The following is a 27,742-nucleotide window of genomic DNA, read 5'->3' on the forward strand; positions in this document are numbered from 1 at the left end:
TTACCACTGTGAGCTATGATATAGTTATCAGAATAGGAAAAGGCTGTATTCCTGGGATGTCTTCCCTACAGTCTATACAGATACGAGAAACGTGTGAAGAAGTAAGGCCATAAAAAGTGTGTGAGAAGTAAGGCCATAAAGAATATCAAGGTTTAGATCTGGCCTGTGATTTTTTCTTTGGATTTTTAACTTTTGCCAGGTTTGCTTTGTAAAACAACCGAAATCCAAGAAAAAAAAAAGAGAAGCACAACAGCTCTTTGAGAATATTTTTATTCAGGCTAAAGTTCTCTTTTCCCCCAGAATATGATATTTTCCTCCTTGAACATCCATGTTTATGTTTTGTGGTCTATTGAGCACAGGACTGTATATAGGGATGGTATTTAATGCTAAGCACCTACTAATCTTCTGAGAAGAAAAACCCATCACTGAAAAGCCATTATTGAATTAAGTCAAAACAAGAATATTGTCTAAGCAGAGATCAGTGTTATGACTGTAGAGAGAAGAGCTGTGCATGTGCATGGGCAAGCAGGAGGGAGCTGCTGACAGGAGAGGACGAAGGGGACAGTGCAGGTCCTCGGGGAATCTGTGGTAGGAGGATTCCCAGTCATACTCCTGCAGCAGGCATTGAGCCTTCTCCTTCTGCTACCTGTTTTGTGCCTGTGCAAACCCACCAGGCAGCCTGCAGCTTGCTTTTGATTTACAAGTGGCAGTACAAGCACATGAGCCTGCTCCAACTTGCCAAGAAAACACACACGCTTCCCCACTATCAAAGACTTCCCAGAGGTGACTTCTGTTCAGCAGAACTCTCGTATAAAAGAGGGCAGGAATCAGGCTGCTGAGGTGTGAAGTTGCCATAATGCAAAAAACCCCACAACACACCAGGAGTTTATGCCAGCAGGCTTTCCAGCTGGCTGACCCAAGTTCCCATCCCTCTCCCTGTGTGCTGGCCACATCATGAGAGATGAGCTTTTGATGCCTTTGCTTTCTCCTTGTCCTGCTCTCTGTTTTCCAGCTCTCTGCTTTGCTGCCGCTCAATGCCTCTCACCACACATTCATCCCCACTTCACTTTTCTGCTCTGCCCCTTCTGATTTCCCCCTGTCCTCTGGCACTGCTTTGGCATTTTGGCACTTGACATCCCCAGTGCTTTTCTGGAAATCCAGCCTGTTCCCTCATCTTACCCAGGTTTGCTCCAAAGCCATCCCACATGTATGCGTGGAGGAAAGCAGGGTTTCACACTCCTCCCTGCAGTTAAAAAAACACATGACATCAACTCCAGGGCTTGTTAAAATGATTTCTTGGTGTGCAGGGAAAAAAAAGCTTTGCCAGCAAGAACCTCTTTGGTATGGCTGTCTTAAGAAAGGAACTGCAGGGGTTTGTTTTGTTGGGTTTTTTTGTTGTTTGGTTGGTTTTTTAAGTGCAGCATCACTCTGAGGGCTCTGAGGTAAAACAAGGAAATCAAGATAGTACGTGAGACATGGAAGAAGTCCCTTTACCATGGCAAGGCAACACTGTTTTATAGCCCTCCTTTGTGGGGAGGAATGTTACCTTTTCATACCCCTTGGCACTGGAATAGCTGCAAGGTAGAAGGAGATTTGAGCAATATTTTTGCAATTTGGGAAATTGCCTTGGGAAGGGAGGGCTAAAATGACTCTGCAAACAGTTTTTTCTATATCTAGACATTAAATGGTTCCCTCTCCTTGGGACCTAAACACACACAGGATCACTGTCTGGATAAGACAAAGTTGGCAACACTGGAAAATCCCATCCTACCTGGGAGAAAGATCAGTGCAAAATACCTCCATCATAGCTCACTTGGCTATTTGAAATAAGGGATTTTCCTGAGCAGACAAGAAAATAAGAGAGGGCGTGGGGGGAGGGATACATACACACCTTGGGGAACAGTGCCTGCACCTTCTGCAGCCCCCATCTGTGGTCAGACCTCTTCAGGCACAGGCAATTCAGCATTTCAGCAGCTGCTGTCAGACCCCAGCCCCTCTGCTTGCTGCGTGGCTGTGTGACATCCACATCGTCCTATTTGAGGAAGATAACCTTGACACAGTGAGCCATGAAGCTCACGAAAATGTGCAGAGCCAGCGAGCTTTTCCAGTTGTGCTGCGAGGCTTCCTGCACATTAATCTCTTCCTGTGGAATCTTGAACAGCCAGTCAAAATAATCCCTTTGTAGAATTGCTTTCATGGTGAAGAGAAAAGGACTGGGAACACAGATCTATAAATATCTTTTGGGATGTTCATCTCTCCTCTCGTGCACTCTGATCAGAGCTCAGCAGAAAGGACTCCAAGGAAAGTGTGTCTCTTGATAAAATAAAGGCTGCCCATGTGAAGCTCCCACATATGAATGCCAGGTGACACCCAGCTGCCATGTTTTGTCATAAATGCAAGGGGACACAAGTCCCTTGGACTGGCTGGTTAATATTAGCACTGTGCTTTGTAAACTTGAAGCAGCACAGCCCCATCAAATGTAGTGACTACCTGCTGTCACGTCAGCCTGCCTCAGCATCACATCCTTGCTGAACCCTGACAAAACCCCAGTGGAGCACATGAACAGAGCTGGAAATAGTGAAGTGCAGCATGAAGAAAAGGGCAATGCTGCAGTTTTTAAAATGCTGCCTTCATTCTGCACAGCCAAGAGAATGAGCCGACAGAGCACCGCCTCAAAAACCCCTCCTTCTCCACATTTCACAGGCTTCTTCCTTTCACTTACTGTCTTCATATTCCATTGGTACAAATTCAGCTCAAAACAGAGCTGGAAGAAAGAAGCTGTAGTCCCTCCAGGTCCCCTGGCACAGCCTCCTCCTCCTCACCCCTTGGTGTCCCATTGTCACGGTTCAACCCCAGCCAGCAACTCAGCCCCACACAGGCACTTGCTCGCTCCCCACCAGTGAGATGAGGAAGAGAATCAGAAGGATAAAACTGAGAAAAGAGCTAGGAAAATCCACACAAGCAAGCAAATAAGAACAATAAATGCATTCACCACTTCCACAGGTGTTAGCCATTTCCAGGAAAGCCAGGCTCCATGGCACATAATGATGACTGTGGAAGACAATGCAATCACTCCAAATGTTCTCTCCTTTCTCCTTCTTCCCCCAGCTTTATATGCTGAGCATGATGCCATATGGTGTGGGGTAATCTTTGGATCTGCTGGGGTCAGCTGTCCCTGTTCTGTCCCATCTCAACTCTTGTGCACCCCCAGTCCACTCGCTGGTGGGGTGATGTGAGAGGCAGAAAAGGCCAAGACTTTGCATAAGTCCTGCTCAGCAGTGACTAAAATATCCCTTTGTGATCAGCAGTTTTTCCAGCACCAATTCAAAACAGAGCCACATTCCAGCTACCAAGAAAATTAACTCTACCCACAGTATTTCAGATGTGGTTTCGCCAGAGCTGAGCAGAGGAGCAGAATCACTTTTCTTGATTTGCTGGCAATGCTTTGTCTAATGTGACACAGGGTACCATTCACCTTCTTGGCCACAAAGGCCCATGCTGGCTTGTGTTCAACCTGCTGTCCACCAGGACACCCATATTCCTTTCTGCCAGGTTGAATTCTAGATGGGTGCCCCCAGCATGTCCTGGTGCATGATGGGTTTTTTGTCTACAGCTGCAGGACTTTGCACTTCTCCTTGTTGAACTTCATGAGGTACCCATCAGCCCATTTGTCCAACCTGTCAGGGTTTCTCTGCATAGCAGCATCCCCCTGTGCTCTGTCTGCCACTCCTGTGAGTCTGGTGCTGTCTGCAAACTTGCTGAGGGTAAACGCTGGCCCATCATCCAGATCATTAATGGAATGTTGGGCAGTACTAATCCCTGGGGTACACTGTTAGTTACCAGCATCCAACTACATCATGCCACTGATCACCACGCTCTGGACAACAACAGTTTGGCTACTTTTCAATCCACCTCACTGTCTGCTTATCCAACCCACATATCAACAGTTTCTCTGCAAGGATCTCATGGGACACAGTGTCAAAGGCTTCACTGAAGTTCAGGCAGACAATCCTCACTGCCCTCCTCTCTTCTACCAGGCCAATCTCTTCACCATGGGAGTGCAGCAAATTGTCAAACATGACTTCCCCTTGTCTGAGCCATACTGAACAACTGCTGGTGATTTCACTGTCTTTGATGTGCCTCAAGATGGTTTCCAGGATTAGCTCATCCATCACCTTCCCAGGGATTGTGGTGAAGCTGACCAGCCTGTAGTTTCCCCAGTCATCCTTGCCCTTCTGGAAGATGGAGGTAATGTTGCTTTATTCCCATCCTTGGGCACTTCCCCTCATTGCCATGACTGATAAAGCTGATGGAGATTGCAGTGGATCTGCCACCTCTCTCAGCACCTGTGAGTATATCCCACCAGGGCCAATGGACTTAGGTACATGCAGGTGGCTTAAGTGTTCCCAGACTTGGCCCTCATCCATCTAGGATATATTTTCCTTGCTGATTTGGTTTTTGTAGCTCATATTTACTGCCATTATCACCTTATTACCTTTTAGGTGGCTAAATTTGATTAATAATTCATTACATAGACTGTTTAGAGCTGAGGTGAGGCTACCTGGGGAGCAGAGTCACAGATCTTTCTCTCCACTCTGCTTTGAGAAGTCTGTTTTCTCCCTGTCATGTATCTGTCAGTGTTCCCGCTTTCCATTAGCTCTTGCAAATAATTATCAAACGTCTTTGAATCAAAAGTCACTGCGGGGTGAATTTTGTCTTCTGTTCTTCAAGTTTCTGGTCACAACTACTCCTTTTGGTACTGTAATTATTAGAAGGAAAGATGTTGAATCCCTTGACCACCTCAATAACAGGGAAATGCTAATTTTTGCCTTCCTCATCCTTGGCACATACTGTCAAAGCTGCTTCTTGCCAGCTGAGCTGACTCGGAGAGCAGCTTTCAGGCTTCCATTTGCACCAACAGGCAGAACTTCAACCACTACATTTTTCTGCTTGTCCACTCCCAATCCCTCAGGAAAACAAACAGAAAAGGCCACAGGAAAAAAAAAAAAAAAAAAATTGAAACAGCAATCAGGCCCCAACGCTGGCGATTAAAAACCCCGGACCACGAGGCCCGCAGGAGGAGCGGGGAACAGCAAGAGCACAAAGGAACACAAAACCCGCCCCACCCGCCACGGGAATCTGCTGCGGCTCGGCGAGGTTGGGTCGCAGCGCGTCTCTGTGGCGCAATCGGTTAGCGCGTTCGGCTGTTAACCGAAAGGTTGGTGGTTCGAGCCCACCCAGGGACGGGGCGCAATCCTTTTGTGCTGCGCCGTGCGTTTTTTCCTTCCGTCCTGCAAGAGGCGGCGGCTGTAACCGGCCCGCGCCGCCTTGATACCGGTGGGAACTGCCCGAGACTCGCTTTTGGCTCCGGGACCTCGCTCTTCCTGCCCCGCCGAGAGGAATTTCACCCTCAGCGTTCGCTCACTGGGGGTTCCGGGTGCTCCGTCTGATCGCTCAAGGGGGACTGCAGAAAACTCCCATCTAAGGGCAGTTTCCGTAGTGTAGTGGTTATCACGTTCGCCTAACACGCGAAAGGTCCCCGGTTCGAAACCGGGCGGAAACACCATGTTTTTTTTCTCCTTCCCGTGTCACCGCGGACGTGTTTCTGGTTCCTTCTTCGGAAGGCGCCGGCGGCCGCGTGGGGCACATCTCCCGCCCGGGCGGGTCCCTGGAGTGCAGCGGGGCCGGGAGGGAGGAGCAGGGGCAGGGCTGGGGGCTGTGCCGTGGCTCTGCTTCAGTCCCGTGCACGAACGTCTTGGCATAGGCGTTTTTCCCTGGAAAGATCGCCCACAGGAGGGGAAAGGAGCCTCAGCTGAAACCGTCTGAACGTCATCAGAAAACCTGGGACAAAATTTGCAACCACTTTCCGTGGGCATTAGAGAAGCCCCTTTAGATATTAACTTAGAAAGTAGCATCTCCTGAGGGTGTCTTTGGCCTCTTTCTCGAAAACATATGCTGGAGACTCCCGGCCCCTACTTCCTTACACTTCTTTCCCAGCATCTCCTCTCCTTTGTGAGCCCTGTGGCTCCACCGTGTTCTCCTGGGCTGTGCAGCTTCAGCATCTCCCTTGCAAACAACCACACCGTGTTTGTACACAGCAGTGTAAAACTAAAAATGCCTCAAACTCCATCAGCCTTGTTATCCCACTAACCTTCTCTTCTCTCTTGCTCTGTCTGCACGCTGTCTTAGATCCATACTTAGACTGGAAGTTCTTCCATTCTGAGACTGAATCCTGGTGGACTTCAAAGCACAGCACGCACTTTCGAGCATGAGCTGCTCGAAGGGCAATTCTTTGCTCTGAGCACGAAGGGCTCACATCAAGAGCAGCTGCTTAGCTTTGCTAAAGGAACACAGACAAGACACAATGGCTCTCACTGATATATGGTCATGAAGGGAATAATTATTTAAAGCAAAAAACAGTGATGGAAGAATAAATGGCAATACCCAGCCATGAAAACATCAAGATCAAAATCAGATTTGTAATCAGCACCACAGTAGATTTCTTGAACAGTGCTCTAGCAGCTATACAGCTAGAAATCTATCCAGGCAGCTCCTTTGCAGATGTGTTGGTTTATTGTAGGCAGGATGCAAGAAGGCAGCCCTGTTTTTCACCCTTTACTGTGTTATAAGAAGTGTTTGAATGTATCATCAAGTAGTAAGATCTGAATCACAGCAACATCTCTGCAGAGCCAATTCCAAACTCTTGAGTGCCACGATTTTATGCTTTTCCCAAATCAGAAAGCACAGACTAACAAGACTACAGAGGGATCTGGACAGGCTGGATTGAAGGGCTGAGGCCAGTTCTGTGAGGTGCAACAAGGCCAAGCGCTGGGTCCTGCCTTTGGATCACAACAACTCCAGGCAGTGCTGCAGGCTGGAGGCAGCAGCTGGAAAGCTGCCCAGTGGAAAAGGACCTGGGAGTAGTGGTCAGTGACAGCTGAACATGAGCCAGCTGTGCCCAGGTGGCCAAGAAGACCAATAGCATCCTGGCCTGGATCAGCAATGATGTGGCAGCAGGACTAAGGCAGGGATTGTCCCCCTGTACTTGGCACTGGTGAGGTCATACCTCAAAATCTGTGTTCAATTCTGGGCCCCTCCCTATAGGGACATTGAGGGGCTGGAGCATGACCAGAGAAGGGCAAAGGAGCTGGGGAAGGGTCTGCAGTGCAAATCTGATGAGGAGCAGCTGAAGGTGTTTAGCCTGGAGAAAAGGAGGCTCAGGGGGGACCTTATTGCTCTCTCTCCAAAACTACTTGAAAAGAGAGTGTAGCCAGGTGGGGGCCTTTTCTCCTAGGTAATAGGAGACAGGATGAGAGGAAATGGTTTCAAGTTGTGCCATGGGAGGTTAGATTGAATGTTAGGAAAAGTTCTCCTGAAAGGATGGTTAGAAATTCGAAGAGACTGCTCAGGGAAGTGGTAGAGTCACCATTCCTAGAAGTGTTCAAAAATGTAGATGTGGCATTTGGGGACATGGTTTAGTGGTGAAGATGGCAGTGGTCAAAGCCATTATACTTTGGGAAATCTACCCTAGAACACTGATAAAACCTCCATAATACAGTGGCCAGCTTCTCTACCTGTACTTGCTATATGCCCACCTGGTATATTTCCACTTGACGGAAAACTACTACAATATTTTATATTCTCTTCATGGCAAATTAAGAGCTGCATTTAAAAACTACTCTTAATATAAAACATCCAGTAACATTTCAAATTCCAACCAGTTTCTTTGGTCATGGGGTTTTCATTCAATCTCAGCTAAATTCTCACTTGCACAGGATCAGAGGCAGTAAAACATTTATGGAAACAAACAAATCTGCACTGCATCATCTTTAGTTTTCTTTTTCAGGAAAAAAGGCAGCCAGGAACATGCAGCACCAACAGATTTATTTTCATACCTACTTTAATCTCAAGTGCTATTTGTTTGCTCTTGGAGCTTCTATATATACCTGTACCCACAGTAAATCCCACACAGCTGCAGACCAAACTCTCCCAACTTCAGTTTGTGGAGGGGGTGCCAGTGGTGACCAGAGGTCCTTGCTTTTGTCTAGGTATATCTGCACAGCAGGTGTGCCCCCACAGCCTCCCTCCTCTGCCATGAACCTCATTATAGACCTCTCCAGCAGGACCTCCTCATCCTCTAGCAGGGTCTCTTCCTCCTGTTGCCCTGTGCATTCTGCACCACCGACCCTGGCTCACTGCTTTACTCACCCACTCACCCCTGGGTGTGTGCTGTGTCCCAAGCCTGTGGTGAAGGAAGCCCCCATGTCACAGCTGCAGGTCATTGCAACCCATTCATAGATAAATCAAACAATCAAACTCTCATTTTGGTCAGTTGCTTTTTTTTTTTTTTTTTTTTTTTTTTTTTTTTTTTTTTTTTAATTAGGGAATTCAGAAATGGGCAAACATTTCATATGCAGTACACCAGCCCTTAACATTCAGAATCCATTCATTTGTTTTCTATTGTAATATTACCACAGTATTTAAAACAAAGGAGAAGCTCAAGCTCTTCACAATAACTTAAATTTAAAAAATGAAAACACTCGCTGATGAAAGTACCGGTTTGATAACAATGTACCCAATTGCAGCAGAAGTAAGTTTGACATTGCAAGTTCAGGGCCACTGATAGTTTTTCAAACACTTTTTAAACCTAGTTCAAACAATCCAAAACAATTACAATCTGTAGCCATGCCTTGTAATAGCATTATGTTCATCTGCATCTACTGGAAAAGTAAGACTGAGCATTTAGTGTTTTGAACTTGGGATCTAAAACAATGAAAAAATGCAGAACTCTAAAAATGTTTGATATAAAGACCTGCTGATAAAATCCTTCTCATTTCCAAGAATAACATACAGCTAATAAAATTTGGCATAGAATACCCTCAGCTTTGTGTCTACGCATTTTAAAAAGACTCCAATCTAGCAAAATGAAAGCTATACAAATCCAGAAATACCAAGGTGTGAATCCCTCTGCTTACTCACTGCTGTCTTGCCACATTTTTCCATTACTTTCTTCCTACTGACCTTGCCTCTCCTTGGCATCTCACATATGGTTGGGGGTGCGCTGCCTGAGTCATGAAAAACTCCAAGTGACAACAGTTATATGCATTAACTTACAGTTAAATTATTTCTAAGAAACCTTTATTTTATTAAATGTTTTTGCAGCTATGAAAAACTAATGCGTACATCTGGTATTCCTTCTTAGTGATGCAAACGCTGGACCAAATCTTACTAATTCTACTTAAAAAATAACCTGGCTCAGAAGATATTCTACCATGTTGTATTTGCAGTTGCCCAGGATGAACACTCAGTAGGTGCTATAACTTTAAATAGGAAAAATTCTACCATGTATCCATCTTTTCTTGGATCCAAGGGGTGTGTATACATCAGCATGAGCTTGTAGAACAGTAATTCTGTAAGGAGTTGAATGCCAGCCTAGCAGAATGCCAGCCTCAAGTTTATGTTACAAATGATCTTCATATCAGAGGATACAAAATTCCCTGATTACAGAAGGTAGTTTTTTAAAAATGTTGGACAAAATAACTTCAGGAGTTGAGTGGTCCTGTAAAATCACTACTATGTAAGTAGTATTTGTTATATTATCAAGACTACAGAACTTAATTACTTTTAAAATTCACTAGAGTATGGAAGTTTTTCATATTAAAAGCAGGAAAATTTAAGACTCATAGGAGCTTTTAATTAAAAATCATCATCATACCTGACAGCTAAAATAACTGCTTTTCAGAAAAATAAAATTCATTAAACCCTGATTTGCTTGTTACATTAAAAAAAAAACCCTCACATGTAAATTGTTCAAGTACAGCCAGTGTGCAATTAAACTAGTTATAAAATATAATTTATTAGTGCTTTGTTTCAAAATATACATAATACTGAAAAAAAAAAAACCAAGAAACTCAGTATTTACCAAGTTTCAAACAGGGTTTCATCAAAATGAGGTAAATCTATGTCAGCTGCCATTGAGCTTGGTGCTGAAATTGAGAACAGGTCTTCGAGGATATCATTTCTCGTAGGACTTTCAAAAGGAAGTTTTTTCACACACTGTTTGTTTATTGCATCAAGCTCTGAATTAGTGTCCTTTACAGGACTGTAGTAATTGTGATCCTCACTTGTCACTGCTGCCTGTGGCACACTGGGGTTCCCATCGGGCACGGTCGTAGCCACACTGCTGTGCACCATCTCCATGTACGTGCACTCATCTTCGCTCTTTGGAGCCTCCAAGGAAGTGACAGGACAAGCAGGGGACAGTAATTCCGCCAATATTTCATCAGCATTATTACGGCCTGTGCACTCTGCCACAGAGTTTGCATTAAATTCAGATTCCTTACCTGTGACATCAATCTGATACTGCAGCTCCCTTAAAAAGCTCTGAAATAATTCACTGTCATTTTGAGATTCAGTCTGTGATGGGGTGCTTATGTTTCCACTCACAGGTTTTTCCTGTTTCATCTGCTCCACTAATTTATCCAGTGAAGCCAACTTCTTCTTTTTAGCATTCAGTTTTTTTAACAATTTCAGGCGAAGTTTTTTTGTTTTGTCACTGTCTGACTCTTCTGCCTTACCAGAGTTATACCCAGGTAAAGGGAACTGAGCCACTCTACCTGAGGTACTTAACATACTTCCTGAGTTAGTCCAAGTTGGACCTACAATAGTGGTATGATTTGTTGGAAGACAAGTGCTTTGAGAAAATCCTTTGAAATTTGATAAAGGACGAGTGTTATTACTCTGAGGAGCCAGTAACTTTGGGGTCTCAGTTGTTGTCTTTGTACCTCTGCTTTGAAATCCACCAAAGTTACTTGCACCCTTAATTGGCAACCGAACTTCATGAATTTTTTGCATGGAGGGAGTTTTACAACTTCTCTCATTCTTGAGAGCTGAGGCACTTGAAGGCATAAAAGAAGTATTCTTGATTAATAATTTCTTTACCCAGCTTCCTACAAATCCTCCTTTCCGGTATTTTTGTGAGGGCTGAACTGAATTAGTGACACAAGAAGAACTGCCAACTTTAGAATCAACTACAGTTTTGCTTGCTTCTTTCAAGTCAGGTGATTTTTGTATAGTATTTTCTACTGCTAAAAACTTATTGTTTAGCAGTAGTTCTGACTTTAATCCATGTTCTCTGTTAGCTAAATCAGTTCTGTCATTTAATTGAGAAGGCGATGAGTCATATGAATCAGGGTCACATTTCTTGGGCATGAGAGGAGTAATATTTACTGGGTTCAACTCTTCTAGAGGTAAGCAAATACTGGAATTTTCATGTAACATGGATATATTGTTCATAGCTAGACTAGTTTCAGCAAACTCTCCTGTACATGGAGTGCTAAGTGAAAAAGCTGGTTCCTGCTGTTGTGGTGTGCCCCATCCATCAAGAAGGTTATTTCCCACCGTCAGTGGTTTATCTTCCGAGTCAACTAGAACTTCTTCAAGCATCAGTCTTACAAGATCACCATCTGCCAGATTTTCTAAACCATGATGAACAACACTTTGCTCCTCAGCTACTTGCTGCTGTTTCTTCTCTGGAGTCCTCACAGAATCCTCTTTGTGGTGTTCTGCAGGTGTTTTGCCGACAGTGTTATCAAAACCACAATGCAACACTGTGGAATTTGAATGTACATTATTAAGAGGAAAATCTTCACTGTTTTTACTTTGGGACTGTGAATTCAGCTCTTCTGGCAGACAGGATGCTTTCTTTTCCCAGATAACAATATGAATCTCTGAAGGAGGAACTTCAAATCTTTTATGTCTCTTGCAGTATGGACCCTTTAAATCATCACATTCAAGCCAAGTTCCTGAAAAATAGCAACCAGTGCAGAGACTCAGAGACTTAAAATTGAAGTCACTATCCTCACACTTGTCAAGTATTTTTATTAACCCATTCCCCTGACAAGCAGAAAATACAGTTGTTTTTTTCTCCAGAGAAAACTGGGAGATTTCCTCTGTAAAAAGATCAAATACAAGAAGAACTTGCAGCAATATTATTACAGGTCAGAGTAGGTCAACCATAAAACAAAGCTAGCTAAGGGTGTTTTTTGCCTGAAACATTTTGTCTGAAAATACCCTCACAAATCTGAGGTAAGAACCACCTCTCAAATTAAGTTTCTCTGTAGACCTTTTCATTGCCTGGGTAGGAGGCACTGCTCATTTTAATACTCTTGTCTCATCACCTGCAAACTGTTCATGGATCATGAAAGGGTATTTTACAGCTTCAAGAATTTTAGAACAGATATATATAACATATAGGAGGTTCTTAACTAGGCATTTCCCAGCTGTTTCCTCTTACAATTTTTTCTTTTTATCTCTGGCAGTATGATTTACACAATTTTCATGCTGTCACAATACTTCATAAGACTGCACCCCCTGGTCTCTACAGGGGAATGATTATCAAAATATCACCTTTTCACCTTCTCTGACTATGGATCTTCCACCAGTGGTACAACCATCTTACCATTAGTCATGTTTCTAGCATGGATTTGTGCCTCCCACCCCTGAGGTGCCATAAAGTTCAGATATAAAAAAATAACTTCATTAATTGCTCATAGTACCATAGGTTACCTTGCTTTCAGCCAAGAAAGGATGAATCACTGGTTTAAAAATAAACAGTACTGTTTATTCCACAGTCATGGTCAGACTGCATTTTTTAACTTTTACGAAGTTATGAAGGGAAAAAAAAACTCTATAGCCAAATTACTTTTTCTAGTAAATGCACTGTAAGACAGCACAGTGCAGTTAAACCAACTGATAATCTTCACTCTGAGAAACAAGTCTTCCCAGTTATTCACAGCATTTTAAAATGAAGGTTAGAATGCAGACAAAAGAAATCTTTGTAATTATTTATCAACGGTTGAGACTATTGCAGTAACCCATAAAACGTCACACGTAGACTCATGAAATATTATGGTAGATAAGAACAATAACTCTATCTTATCTCTCTCTTTTATGAGGAAAGACTGAGGCAGCTGGGCCTGTTCAGCCTTAAGAAAAGACAACTGAGAGGGGACCTCAGCAGTGTCTGTAAGTATCCAGAGGGAGGTGTGAGAGGACAGATCCAGGCTCTGCTCAGCAATAGGGCAGAAGACAACAGGCAGAAACCGATGGACAGGAAGTTCCACCTGAACATGAGGAAGAACTTCTTTATTGTGCAGTGACCACACACTGGAACAGACTGCCCAGAGAGGTTGCTGAATTTCCCTCACAGGAGATATTCAAGAACCATCTGGATGCCATCCTGTGCCTTGTTCTTTGGGATGACCCTGCTTGAGCAGGAAAGTTGTATGACCCCGTGTCGTCCCTTCCAACCTGACCCATTCTATGATTCTTACCATCAGGATTCAAAGACCAGCTTATGAAGTGCTTCTTATCTGTTTTGTACTGAACAAGAGATGTTATTTGGTAGGTGTCTTCCTCAAATTGAAACGAATATTCCTCCAGGTTGTTATGTGGCAAGCCTTCCACAAAATGTAACGTTAATATTGAGGGTAGTCTGACAAAGAAACAATAAAGAACCAGTTTATTACAATAAAACAGTGGCAGAAGTTCCTAATGAAAAAGTAAGACATCTCTAAGAGTATGTGGTTCTGCCCTTACTATTTTACTTCCTCACAGACTCTTCAGATTGCACAGGAAGTGCAAAGGGAGAAGAATATCCCAACTGGATATTCCATTTAATTATAGATTAGGGAAAAAAAGCCAACACCAAATAAGGGATTTGTGGAGTGAGGAAAAGTTGAAGAAAAACAACCCTGTGCCATAAACACAGTAGCAAGGGACATTGTTCCCAAGTCAAATAAGTAAACAAATGATCAAACAACTTACATCCACAGCAGAGGCTGTGAAAAGGCCAGTGACACTGGATATCAGTTGTCTGTATTTACTACTTGATAGTTAAGTATTTATGACCTAGCTCAACACGTGTGCTGATCAGCATGGTAAACACTGCTCTGTGACATGTTTAGTAAACACTTTTTGCTATTTCAACTTTTAAGAATGATCTAAAATCTTTAAAAGTGAGTACTGATCAGAGCTTAAGATTTAGAATCTCTGCAGAACCCACAGTAATAGTTTGGTTTCAAAAGTCATAGGTTCAATAAATGAAGTCTCAGAACTTTATGTATGTTACTTTTAAGTTCACATATTCAAACTTACTTTTCCAAGATCATCTGTCGCCTTTGAGATGTATTACCACAGTTATTACACGGTCCAATATAAACAGCGTTAAGTGGATGCCAATCAGGGATTACATTTGTAAATGTTGTTAGTGTTTTCTTCAATCTGGACACACACACATTAAAAGAGTAAGCTGAGTTGGTGATCAGAAAACAATAAATATACATACTTTACAAGGAAACAAGCTACAAAAACATTATGGCAAACCCAAATTCTATTTATGTTCATGTCATTTGTGTGGAATTCACTGTGACAGCATCACATCCAAATCAGCCCTGAATTCAGTTCTGCCAAACAGCATCAGTCACCATTTGTTGTCAGCAGCCCTGTGGCCTTTAGTTTCACATTATTTGCTTTTTCTCCCTTTTAATGTTATCTCGGTTTCCTTTCCTATGTATGACAGAGCTTGTACCAGAATCTGCATAATTTACTACCAATACAGAATCTCAAGAAGAGAAGAAAGCAGCAACAAATTACCTGAGAATCCATGTCATACAAGGTCATGTTTTTAAAAACCAATACATTCATAGCAGAGATTACACAGAGGTTACATTGTTGTACAAAAATACAATGTCCGGGATATTACAGTGAAGCAACATAGTTTATTAATTCATTAGCCACAGAAAGGACTTCCTCTATATTCAACCAAAACTAGTTTTAAACTTATAAAAAAGCACTGAATGTAACAAAGGGCTCTTGAAGATGTAGTATTAACCAGGGCTACATATTAACTTCCCAGAGTAACAGAATTAATATTATTTCACTTTGGGATCTGAAATGTCATTATATAAACCTAAGGCAGTGGAGAGAAAACAGATGTTTTTCAAAAAAAATGAGCTGTCTTCTGAAGGTGTCTTTCTTTTCCTGCTGACTCTAAAGGGAGCCTAAATTACAAGCTTGTACCTGTGGCTATACAGAACTAAATCAATTCTCAAGAAATTAATCCCCTCTAATGCTATTTTAAAATAGATAACCTGTGTTAGAGAATCTCTGATTCTTTGTAACCCAAGTGAATATTCCAGGTATTTCTCAATAGCAGAAGTGTACTAGGCATACATTCTTTAGAACCACAACAATTTTTATACTCTCAGCAAAAATCAGAGTGAGCATGTCCAGAGACTCACATGGTTACCTACTGTTTCTTTCTTAACTAATTGATAATGGTTGCTTAAGACATGGAATGGCAGTAAACTATTTGGAAATGAAAAAGCAGATCATGTAAAACTTTAACAACAAGCTTAAACCTGGAAATCTGAAGAAAACCAACATATACATATATATGTATACATATATACATATACAGATTTTAAAAGGTAGGTAAAATAGAATAGCTATATAAAAATCTCACCGGTCCTGATATTTGTGGCCACAATTTGCACATTCAAACTTCCATGAGAATGAATGCAAGAATAGTTTCTCAGCTTGTTGATCCACTTGTAAGAGTTGCTGAAGTGCAAACACTGGATTCTCCATATTACCTTCAAAGATGGGGCAGAAAAAAATGGTCACTAAATATCTAAAACCACCTTTCAGTACCTCAAAAAGGAAGATAAGCTTATTACTATGATTTAAATTTCAGTTATTATTTCAAGGCTCTATTTGTAATTCTCACAGTAAAGGGACTGATCCATGTTATTAGGTTGTTATCAGTGACAATTTCACAACTACAGCATAATTACAAAGATGATATGCTCTCTAAAAAGTCAAAATGGGCAAAGGACAAATCAGCTGATAATACTGTAAAGTATGTGCAAGTCACCAACAGAAACAAATGTATTTCCAAACCATCTTGTATGCATACATAAACACATACTTTTATGTATAAAAGGCTTTACATCAAGGGTTTCCTGAAAGTAATTACTGAGATGCTGCACTAATTACTTACCCAATTCACACCTCAGCTGAGGCTGAAGTTCTGTAAACATTACGTTTCTGATTTCATTGAGCTGAGATTCTGCTTTTGGAAGAACATCTGAAGAAAAAAATACGTGTGTCTTAACGTAGTCATGTGTAACAGGCTCCACACCTTTTCACACATATACAGATAGCATGCACTTCCTCTCTGCAAACCAGTGCCTCTCATATTGACCCACACTTGCCTAAGGCTTGTTGGGAGAACAGCCAATTCTTGGTATTAATCCATTTGAAAATTAGAGAAGAATTTACACAAGTTACTGCAGTTTACTGCTGTCTGCTGACTAAAAACTACTTGCTCTGACTTAAATTATGACTAAGAGCCTGCGCCAACAGCTTTGTTTAAGGATAGTGTGACCACACATTAAAAATCCTGAAGATTCAGAGATTTAAAGAAAACTTTAAAACTTAAACACTAAGATGAAAAGCACAAAAATTTGCTTACATGCTTTGTAAGGTTATACAGTTTAAATAATAAAACATTTAAATGTATTGTTTCAGATTAAATACCAATTTCCCAAGTGAGCCTTTAAAATAGTAAAAATAATTTTAAATTTAAAAATAACTTTTTACTTTATATGTCTTAGTATTTTAATTTTCCATGTTCTTTAAGCACAAGTACATACTTTAAACACAAGCAAGAACGTAACTTCTACTATACAATCATGATCATAACCTGCAGAAATTAAAGGAAATATTTAGAATATTGTTGAAATTGCTTATTACATATAAGCAGTATAGAAAAAAAGACTAAGTTTCTTGCCAATATACTGCTTTTGTTTTTAAAATAGCTGTATGCAAAAGATACTGTAACATTACAAAGAAGAGCATAATGAATTCTACACCTATTCTCCACAAAAATACTTTTCATCCAATCCCCTCTCCACTGTCATCCAAATAAACTATTTTTTTTGCAGCAATTGAAATGAAAATGTTTAAATTCTTCCAAAATAACACTGTATTCCAACACCTAACATTCCCATTTAAGGGTTACTGCACACCAGAGCTCCTTTGCAAACACAGCCCAACAAAAAAAAAAAAAAAAAAAAAATCTCAGACAGGTTCTAGGATGGCAGAAGGCTTCCCAGTAACAGCTGAACACCTAAACTCAAGCAGCCTGACCTCTGCCAAGCACACTACATGAACTCATTCAGAATATTTTGGGGTTTTCTCCCTGCTTTGTAACATTGATTATACCACTTTTAATACACATTATTTTGATATACATTATTTTTCCCAGGAAAGGTAGGACCTTATTCAAGTTACCTAGGGCTGTTCTGTGACTGTGGTTTATATATTCAAATACACATATTCCAACAGAATGTCCACTGAAATTCAGGAGAGGTACTGGCTAACCAGAGAGCTTTATTCCTTCTCTAACAGATCATGTCTTACATGTTTGGACTTACGACACCAATGGTCCAGTTCAAGAGAAATAAAAACCCCATGATCTTAGTTTAGGAGTCTTAAAACAGAATCCACAGAACAGAAAATCACCGAAGGCTACACCAGCAGTTGGTGTTTTCTTGGGGAAAACATGTTTTTAAAGAGTGCATGTTTGCCCCAAGAAAAACAACTTCAGATGTTACCAGGATTTTGCTAGATAAAGCACACTATTCTGCAAATTCACGGTAATAGTTGTATTTTTCGTGATCTTGAAATAGAAAGGAGGCATATATAAGTGTGCTGCACTAACTTCCACATATTTGCAGCAAATCAGTCTGACTATGAGGAAACAGCAACTAAATTGACTCACCTTTTACTTTACTCCTTTTACAGGTATTCAGAAGAACAGATGCTTGATTATACTTTGTTATGAGTTTCTGGAGTAAACATTTTCCATTGTTATATTCCTCTGCTAGAGCAGATTTTAATGTTTCTAAGTGTACCAGTGCTGACAAAATACAATCTAACCAACAGAGATTACGTATGTGTCTCCACTGAAGACATAAATCTCTGTTATTATTGGAATCTTTACTCTCTTTGAGTGAAATTTCAGTCGCTGTTGATAAAAGCTCAGAATTTGGCAACACTTTTGTTTTGGGACTAGAAGTCTTTGGTGGACTTTCTTGGTAGTTGTTGGTCTTGGTGGTTGTTTCAGAATCCACCTTCTGCATGCAGGACCGCTCCTGGTTGCCAGGGTTTTGCTGGTCATTTTGTAATACATCATGTAGGCTTGCCTTGGGAATACACAAACTATTCTGGCAGCCTTTTGCAATGGAGTCTGCATTAATGGTGTGCTCAACATTGAGCACATTGTTAGTTCTTGCTCTTTTTTGATCTGATTCAACAGCAGGAAAGTCACTGGTATCGCCCAACTTCCTTTTCTCGTGAGTAGATGGAACCTGATGATTTTCTGAACGAGTAGAAGTAATTATGCTGTTTAATGGTTTATAACCAAGTGGGTAGATACACTAAAGGAAAGAAAGAAGGTTACAGTGAAATCTACAAAGCAATTTCAGGTGAACAAGAGCTAAAGAAAGTAAAAAACATACTTTTAAAATGCAGTTGAATCAGAATAATTAAATGGCTTGGTTTGGGAAGGACCTTACAGAGCATCTAGTTCCAAACCCCCTGCCATGGGCAGGGACACCTTCTACTGGACCGAGTTGCTTAGACCCCTATCCAACCCAGCCATAGGGACTTCTGTAAAGTGGTATTTTAATTAAATCAGTACATATATTCAACATAGGTATGACAGGAAGGCTGAGTTATCCCACCACTGTCTTATAAACAACTGTGAAATAAATATATCAGTAGTGACATTTCAACACTACTTTTCCAGTAAATTCTTCCAACCTCTGCAAACAACTTAATTTTGCTAAGGAAAGTCCTCTTGTCTTCTTCTGCTAAATCCATTCCTTTAGGGTACAGATTTGACATTATTTTCCCATGCCTGAGAGACTACTGGTGCCCAAACTGGCAGAGTGTCTTTCAGGCTAGCTCAATGACCAGGTGGCAACCAGAATATAGACAAATCCCTATTACCAAGCTCCAGAACTCTACTGTAATTAGTTAAAAGCAGGAAAGAATGGAAAAACCAACTCTGAGACCCATATCTAGTCTAGTTTCTACTAATTTAAGGGCACCAGTCTGTTTGGGATTGCTATACCCTCCCCACATACACAAAGCAGTGAAGGGAGAAGTAGCAAAATCAGAACTCAAATATTAAGCAGCGCAGAAATCCAGCTAAGGTTAAAATTAAAAAGGGAGGAAAAAAGAAAGAAAAACATTGTCATTACAATTATAAATCTATTTGCATTACCCAAACTTAAAGAAGGGAAATGGGAGACTCAGATCTGCTAGACTTACGCACTAGTTGCATGATCATCAAATATTCACCTTCTACTCTGATTTGTACAAAACTTTATTTAGTACCACTTGTGATCCCTTGTTACATGAGAAGAAGCCTCCTTTATTTCATTTTAATTTATGCTTTTAAATCCTTTAGGGTAGCTACTTTAGTGCCCAAACACTGCATATACACAGGTTAGTTCTGTTTTTCCCTATTTGCAAGCAAATATCCTGCAGCGCACAGATGCAGAGGCATCCTATTTCAATAGTCTGCTTTCCACCAACAAAATCATGGACTTAGAGAGGTGTAACTGCTGAAGGTAAAGGCCTCTGCAGGGCCAAATAAAACTCTTTATTATTAGTGTAATACCTGAGGATTTTCACAAAGGAAAATGGACTCTTCAAAATTAAGGCGGTAAGTCCGTAAACCTTGGATCTGACCCTTCGCTTTGCAGACTGGACAATGCTCATGTGCGGTTGTTTCCGCAGGATTACCGTTCTAAAATAAAAACAAACGAAGAAAGATAAAGCAGCATAAATTTATGCCTTTCACACATTATCCCAAAGTAAGACATACTTATCAAGATACAAAATCATTGTTCAACTCCTGGATATAATACAATACAATATAAAAAAGCAAACTACATTGGTTTCTTTTTTATTATTTTCAATATATTTGTATGATAGCATGATTTAAATAAATTTATATTTTTATTTACATATTCAAACAAGGTGTCTTTAACAACACAAATATGCACATTTTATTCTACTTGAACTGAACCACAGGACCCTTATTGCCAGGGAACACAAACTCAGATCTTTGAAAGACAAATCAATTCTCAGAGGAATGCAAACAGTTATAAAAATAGTGCCAAAAAAAAAATCATAGGCACATATTTACTTAGAATAATCTTTCGCCATTGTTATAGATTTCCGTGGAAAATAATTTTGAGATTTTTTTTTTTGTAAATTATGACCAATTAAAAATCAGATCTCTCAAAACAGAGAAAAATATGAACTTTGCACATATGTAAAACAAGTGTCAACTGACTTTTCCCAAATACCCCACCATGTGGAGTGCCGAATTCCCTATACCAGTCCCTTCTCCAATCACTTGCAAACCATTTGTAGTCTTCTGGGTATCCATCATTCTGAGCCACTGGCTAATTTATGTCACTTGTAACAATGTCATGACCACTAAGGATTTTTCAAAGACTCCTGAAAAATAAGAAGTGAATAAAACAATAAAAGAAAAGTTAGACTGAAGTTTGGGGGAAAAAACAATTACCAACAACAATGCAGCTTGCATAATTTGTGGAAATTAATTCAGAAGAGTATTTCCTAAACTGAAAATACTTTTTTTTTTTGTTCTATTGCAGACTGTGAACTCAAAACTTTAAATATGCACAAGGAAGTTGTTGAATTGTAATCAATGTAGTATCTTTCCTTCAGCCACAACCGTCCCCCTTTCATTACTTCACTGAAAAACATTCTCTCCCACGCCATGATGTCCTTTCAACCCTTTTATACAGCATAGCAATAACTCCTTACAAAAAAAAAATTCTCCAGGCATTCTTGAGACCAGTGTAACTACTAGTCCAACCTAAACTTACTTAAAATATTTGGCAAGGAGAGACCCTACAGAACTGCATGGAATGCTAAAAACCAACAGAGCATGAATTTAAAAAGCACAACAGAAAAACACAACCACTCAGATTTCAAATCAGACCCCCCCCCAGCAACTTAAGAGTGGGTCAAAATGAGGTGATATCCTATTGATACTTTCAGTGTGTCCAGCAGCACTTTTCAGAATTATCAGGCTGCACCATGTAGAGATGGTATTACTCCCTGACTGATGAAACTAATGGTTGTAATAGAAGGCAAGAACATAAAAGTATCAATCCATGTGCCTTAGAGCATGTTTAGCTTTCGAAGTAATGTTGTAGGGTGCACAAGAAACTGCACAATCCAGGGCTCATGCAAGGTGAAAATTAAATGAATTAGCTCAAGGTATACAAGCTTGATGGAGAATAAAGCAAAGACAAGCACCCTGACTTTTCACATAGCGGCAGCAGCACTATCACACTGCATCTCAACTCTGTTATCATGTATTTAGTCTAGTCAGGAAGGTGACTTGTTTAATACAAGTTGTACAGATAACAACCTTTACCATAGGCTATATCATACTAAAATGCGTAACTTTATTTTTCAAGGGACTTTTTGTCAATTCCTTGGCAGGAAGCAGTCTCAGTGCTCAGGTGTAAATAAAAAACAAGATCATGTGACAAAAGCTCCTGAGAAATTTCTCACCACAAAAATTCAACACACACTCAAAAGGTTATTAACATTAAGAACCTGCAGGTTATTACATTTTAAGCACACCCTTTGGTGTTATAAAACATTTACTTCTTTGCAAGGCCCTGTTTACACTAACAGCTCTCTCAAAAGGAAAGCAAGTTTTGTTCTTTTTTCTGGTTGTGTTCAGTTTCTGTTACTTCTGTTCTTTTTAAAGCTTAAATACTGAGATATATAAGATGTTCTGAGATGTACACCACCTCCCCCAGCTATAATCACCCAGGCAATTGTACCACAATATTGAAATAAAGACTTTTATTTCTCTTACAAATACAATAACATTTTAAAAAAAATCATCCTTTTAGTTCAAATACAAACACAATGAGCAAATAAAATGGGTCTGCCAGTACTAAGATATGCAGAGTGGTACCAAGAGGCCTCCTGTACTCCTCAAAGTTTTTAACATTACAGGAAGGTATGGGTGATCTTTGCACAATGTACAAACACTGGGCATGAGATCAACAGAGCCAAGAAAAACAGCCAAGTAAAAGTCTGCTGCACCAAGTACTGCAAGAACTGAACTGCTGCACTGTAGCCACGTGCAATAACTGCATTACAGATGGGAAAGTACACAAGAACACACACTCAACCTTACTGGGTCATGATCTAAACAATTAATGCCACTTTCTTTCTTTAACTCTGCATATTGAGAAATGTAATGCAAAATATGCTGTGGATGTGACTTAATTATCATTATGCTGTGGCTACACTTCCTTGAGTAGATGAGTTGATCTAACAACTTGCTGCAGAACAGGGGCATCACTTTTCTCTTTTATTTCCCTTCCCCCCACTTTCCCTGATAACTCATGTCCCCATCAGACTTTTTATGAACTAAATGAACTCACAAAGCAGCATAAAACTTAGTAAGGCATCAGTTTTTCTGCTATTCCAGGGAATTAAATTGGCCTATGAAAACTCCAATGACCTAGGGAAGGCAGCAAATAGAAAATAAGGAGAAGCTGAAGGATTAGAGACATATGGGCTTGAAAAAGAACTGTTAAATGCCTCAGGAACTGGCTGGATGGCCACATCCAAAGAGCTTCAGCTCAATGTATCAAGCGCAGTGGTGTCCCTCAAGGGCCCATATTGGGGCCAATATTGTTTATTATCTTCAGCAAAGAGACACAGACTACGGGATCTGGATTCTGCCCCTCCAGTCTGCTGTGGTGACATCCCACCTGCAGTGCTGGGAACTGAGTAATGATGTGGACCGGCTGGAGCGAGTTCAGAGTGCCTCTCCTATGAAGAAAGGCTGCAAGAGCTGGGATTGTTCAGCCCGGAGAAGAGCAGGTTCCAGAGAGAAGAGCTCTCTCTTACTGCAGCCTTTCAGTACTTAAAAAAGGCTTATGAGGAAGGGATACAGACTTTTACTGGGATCTATAGTGACAGTACCATGTGCAGTGGTTTTAGATTTAAAGAGGGCAGATTTAGATTGGATTAAAGGAAGAAATTTTCTACAATCAGGATGGTGAGACACTGGGAGAGGTTGCTCAAGGAAGCTGCGGATGTCTCATCATTGGAAATGTTCAAGGTCGGGTGGGACAGAGCTTAGAAGAATGTGGTCTAGTGGAAGGTGTCCCTGCCCACAACAGGGGGGTTGGAACTAAACCATCTTTAAAGGTCCCTTCCAGCCCAAACCATCACATCAAACAATTCTATAGAAAAAGGGACCTGGGCCTTTTTGACAATAACTGTATCTTGTGAAACACTACCTTATGAACTAAAATCAGTCACAAACTGCAAAAAGCAGGCAACAACAGTGATTACACTACAGTGAAGAGAACACATCCTTGTTTAAAGGCTAAAAGGACATTTAAAACTAACCTTTTTGTAAATCACCTTACAAGTAGTTTCCTTCATCAAGGGGATATTGAAAAGATTAAAAGAAACAAATGTGAAGAAAAAAAGTGTTGTTAGTTACCTTTCCATTCTTTACACAATAAAAAATCAGATGTCATAACTACAAATATCCAAATCTCAGCCCATCTCTCAAAAACTGACACTTTTGGCTACAAAATGTATTTTGTTACATGCTACAGTAACATCGTTCCGGTCAGAAAACAACTCTCTCTCCAGCACAGCCTGCAAGTACTGGGCAGCACTGCAAGGCTCCATGGTGTGGGAGCAAACATGAATTCCTCTTCTGAAAACAGCCTAACATAGACTAAGCAAATAAAGATAAAGCTGATGACACTGCAAAACGAACCAGCGTGCAACATCATTACTCCACTGTTCTAAGAGTTTCATCTACAGGCAGATTTCTCTGAGACCTCCACACATTAAACGCTTTCATGGGTGTGTGACAAGGGCTGGGGAACTACGTTCTGCTGGCACCTTTCAGTCCTTCTGATAATAACAATGCGAGTGGAGGAAAAACGCAGCCTAGACTAGCGCACTTTATTACAGCTGCAGCTAAGAGGGAAGATTTCAGGAGGGCAGGCGATCTGTGTCCCAGGGCAGTGGAAAGGAGAGGCGCGGGGGGGCGGAGGCCCCTCACCCAGCCGTCAGGACAGGCCCGCTAGTGCTGCCCTCCCTCCCTCCCACACGAAACGTGCTCGGCTTTTTCAGATAAACCTATGCGTAAACTGCCTCCTGAGCTCTTATTCCACCTCCAGAGCGGTCCACGCGCTACGGAAGGACTGCGGAAGAAAAAAGGCGTTCAGAGAGTCAATCGGGGGCGGCTGCGGGCGGGCACTCGGTACCTCCCCCGGCGCAGCTCTTACGGGCGGGGGGCGGAAGGCCCTTCCCTCCCCGCGGCGCTACTGACATGAAATACTCAGTCGGCATTTCGGCACCCGCCGGACCCGCCCCGCTCTCCGCCGCACCGAAGGGACCGGTTCGGGCCGATCCCTGCCCCGCTGCTCGGCGGCCCCGCTCTCACCTGCGGCCGCTCCCGGCTCTGTCCCGGCCCCCGCCGCGCGTACCCGGGGCCGCCGCCGCCGCCTCTGCGCAGCTTCCGGCGCGCTCCCGCCGCCCCGCGCGCGCCGCCCGCTCCGGAGCCAGCGGGGGCGGGGCCAGCGCCGGGCGGGCCCTGGGCCGTGCCGGAGGCACTTCCCGCTCCCTCCTCTCTCCCCCGCTCCCTCCTCTCTCCCCCGCGCCCTTCCGCCGCGCCCCGTCACTCAGGCGGCTCGGGGGGAGGGACGGCGGCGGGGGCCGGGCCTCCCCGGGCCGCACGGGCAGGGCGGGGCCCGCAGCTGCTCCCCCGCGGCCCAGGGCCGGGAGGGGCCGCGCCGCCGCTGGGCGCCGTGCCCCGGGCAGGGAGTTGATGATTAACCCGCGGGCCATTGAATACCTGCCTAAAGTCGCGCCCAGGTGGGGTTTAACCTTGTCCGAGGCTCGGTGCCTCCCGTGTGGCTCTCTGCCCGAGACCCTGGGGCGGCCGGCTCTGCTGCCGCCGCCGCCGAAGCGCTGCGGGGATGCGCAGCTCCCTGGTGAAAATCTCTGCTCTAAATCCCAGCCTAGAGCTCGCCTCGTAGTCGTTTTTGGAGGCTCAAGAGGTGGAGGTGATGTGGGGGTCTCGGCGAGCGTCTCTGCACCAGCAGGCTCGGGCTGCAGCAGCCCGGGTGGTTGTGGCTGGCGCTTGAATCCACGCCGGCCCCTTTTCCTGGGGCTGAGCCGCAAGGAGCTCAGCAGCCGCGGCATTTAGGTCAGTGCTCCGCTTCTCTTGCGTCAGGAGAGCTGTCAGTGCGGCCCCAGGCTCCTGCTCCCCGGGGCTGCGGGAGGGAGGGAGTGAGTCAGGAGATTGTTCCAGCGATAGCGCAGAAAACACCTTCTCTCCTGTGCCTGCCTCTGCTTTCCTGGCTCGCTGCTCCTGGTTGCGTTTTTAAACAGCGCTTAGCACTGCATGATTTGCATTGTGAAATGATGTGTTACTCTAACGGGTCCGTCGTAACATCCATAACCTAATTTTCTGCTGTAGTTGCTCCTTTAATTTGTGTAGCAATGTGGTGAAGGTTGAATTTATGTTTGAGAGTATTTTGTTCTGTTGGCAGAAGCTTTATGCCTGACTGGAGAAATATTGCAATCAAATTCGCGAAGAATTATGTCACAAGTACTTATTTTTAGATTCATGTTGAGGTTTGCTTCATTAGTGCACTGATTGTGGAGAATGTTTTTTATTCTGTGTACATTCATAAGGCGTGTAAAGCACTTTTGGGTATGTTGAGTAGGAGAAGAAACTCAGTTGCTCTACGGCCATTGAGATGGGTGTTCCTACATACACGCAGTGCATTTGATAAGTATTTAATCTCTTTTCCAGTGGCTCTGTTTAACTGCTAAAACTGATCAAATAATGCAGTCTACCTAATAATATCATGTAGTAGTTTCCTTAGGTAGTTGTACATATGCAGTGATTTTTTTCCTGGCATTTTGGGGCTCTCAGAGTATTGTGGTTTTAACCCTAGTAATACCTACTTATGCTTAAAATACTGTGGATGTACGAAAATAAATGTAAGTTCTGTTCTTTAATTTCAATTACAAATTTTTAGATTCTCATTGCAGTGTAAGTTTTACCTTTTCCCAGGGGTGACTAGAGTCTGCCGTTTTGTTTTGTCCTTCCACAAACTTTTGTTTCAAGTGTGTACAGCCTAAGAGACAATGTGGTAAAAGGTGTTTACCTGTTTGTGCTCTGAAAGTGATGCCTTAAGTTTTAACTTCCATATTCTCCAGATTCTGAACTTCATATAAAGCATTAATAACTTACACAGGGTAGTTAGACAAAACAATCCTTTTCCAGCCTGAGAACCAAGGACACCATTGCAGCTTCAGGCCCAAAAAGTGTAAACAACAGTGAGTTGAGGAGGGGCAACTGGGAGGATGGGACTTCATAACCTGAAGCTGTGATTGAATCATTAACCCCAAAATGTAAACAGATCAAAACTTATAAAGTGTGAAAATGTGTGTGACCTGTTGTCCATCTTGGGTGTAGCCTTGGCCAGGCTCTTGTACTGCCCAAGGTGTATCCTTTGAAGGCCTTTTTAATAAATACCTACTTTATTCCTTTACCACTGTCTAGCCTCTGTTCCAGGTAGCTCCTCAAGGCATCAAAAAGATTAAAAAGGTGTTTTTCTTGCTTGTTAGTGTGGGCTGATTTTGAAAAAGCTCTAGTACTAGATCCTAGTTCTCTGGTAAGCTAGAATCCATGACTCAATATTAAGATTTTTTAAGCTACCTAATGCCTCCCTCCCTCTCCCCCACCAACTTTTTTGGTGTATTAACCTATATTTGAGGACAGGCATTTTAGCAGGGTCTAGGAAGAAATACTTTACTATGAGGGTGGTGAAAAACAATCAGGTTGCCAGAGAGGTGGTAGATGCCTCATCCATGAAAACATTCAAGGTCATTTTGGTCAGGGCTCTGAGCAACCTGGTCTTGTAGATATCCATGCTCATTGGATCAGGTTGGACTAGATGAGCTTCAAAGGTCCCTTCCAACCCAAATTATTCTGTGATTTCAGGTATTTTTTTATATACTCCCAAGTACCACAGTAGGATTTACTGGTGTCCTTTCTTTTTTCCTCCCTGACATTCAAGTAGATTAAAAGAAAGCTTATGCCAAAGACAGAATCCAGGACCTGAGTTTTTCCATATGCTTGAGGAATAGAATTTGTGTGTTGGCAAAGAAAAGAAGCTGACATTTTTCATCGCATTTTACCGCAGAACTTCTTTTGTCCTGTACAAAACAGTCCTATAGTAATAACTACATGATGCCAACTCCACAGTAACCAGGAATTGATTTGAGTGTTCCAGATGTGGACTGGTAATGACTTTGGGGTCTAGTTAGATGCTGTTTGCTCAAATGGAGTTTTGTCTTGCATCTTGTGTTGATTAGACTAGATTTGGTTTTGATTTAACTAACTGTGCATGAGCACATGGCTTATTGCTTGTTTTATCAATTTTTATCTACCTTTTGAAACTTTTTTCATAACATAGGAGGGTTTTAAGATACAATTTTTGAAGCTCCTTTGGTTCAGGCAAATGAATGAACATTCGTGTTTGATTTA

General features: G+C 42.1%; 1 protein-coding gene across 3 annotated transcripts; it reads right to left on the reverse strand.

Moving 5' to 3' along the window:
* Positions 1–8,231: 8,231 nt before the first annotated feature.
* USPL1 (ubiquitin specific peptidase like 1) lies at positions 8,232–24,679 on the reverse strand. 3 transcript variants are annotated; one of them, XM_083854795.1, is made up of 9 exons: positions 24,623–24,679; positions 20,438–20,604; positions 19,757–19,885; positions 17,849–18,506; positions 16,064–16,150; positions 15,527–15,656; positions 14,158–14,283; positions 13,335–13,495; positions 8,232–11,804 (listed from the first exon to the last, which is right to left on the reverse strand). In XM_083854795.1, exons 2-9 carry the CDS (start codon positions 20,534–20,536, stop codon positions 9,919–9,921), a joined length of 3,276 nt encoding a protein of 1,091 aa, XP_083710921.1. In that variant the 5' UTR covers positions 20,537–20,604; positions 24,623–24,679; the 3' UTR covers positions 8,232–9,918. The 3 variants fall into 3 exon arrangements, with proteins under 3 accessions (XP_083710921.1, XP_083710923.1, XP_083710922.1); XM_083854797.1 differs by lacking the exon at positions 24,623–24,679 and having other exon boundaries at positions 20,509–24,436; XM_083854796.1 differs by lacking the exon at positions 24,623–24,679 and having other exon boundaries at positions 20,438–24,436.
* Positions 24,680–27,742: the final 3,063 nt, after the last annotated feature.

Source organism: Zosterops lateralis (genome assembly GCF_965231275.1).
Source record: "Zosterops lateralis genome assembly, chromosome: 2".
Lineage (NCBI taxonomy): Eukaryota > Metazoa > Chordata > Aves > Passeriformes > Zosteropidae > Zosterops > Zosterops lateralis.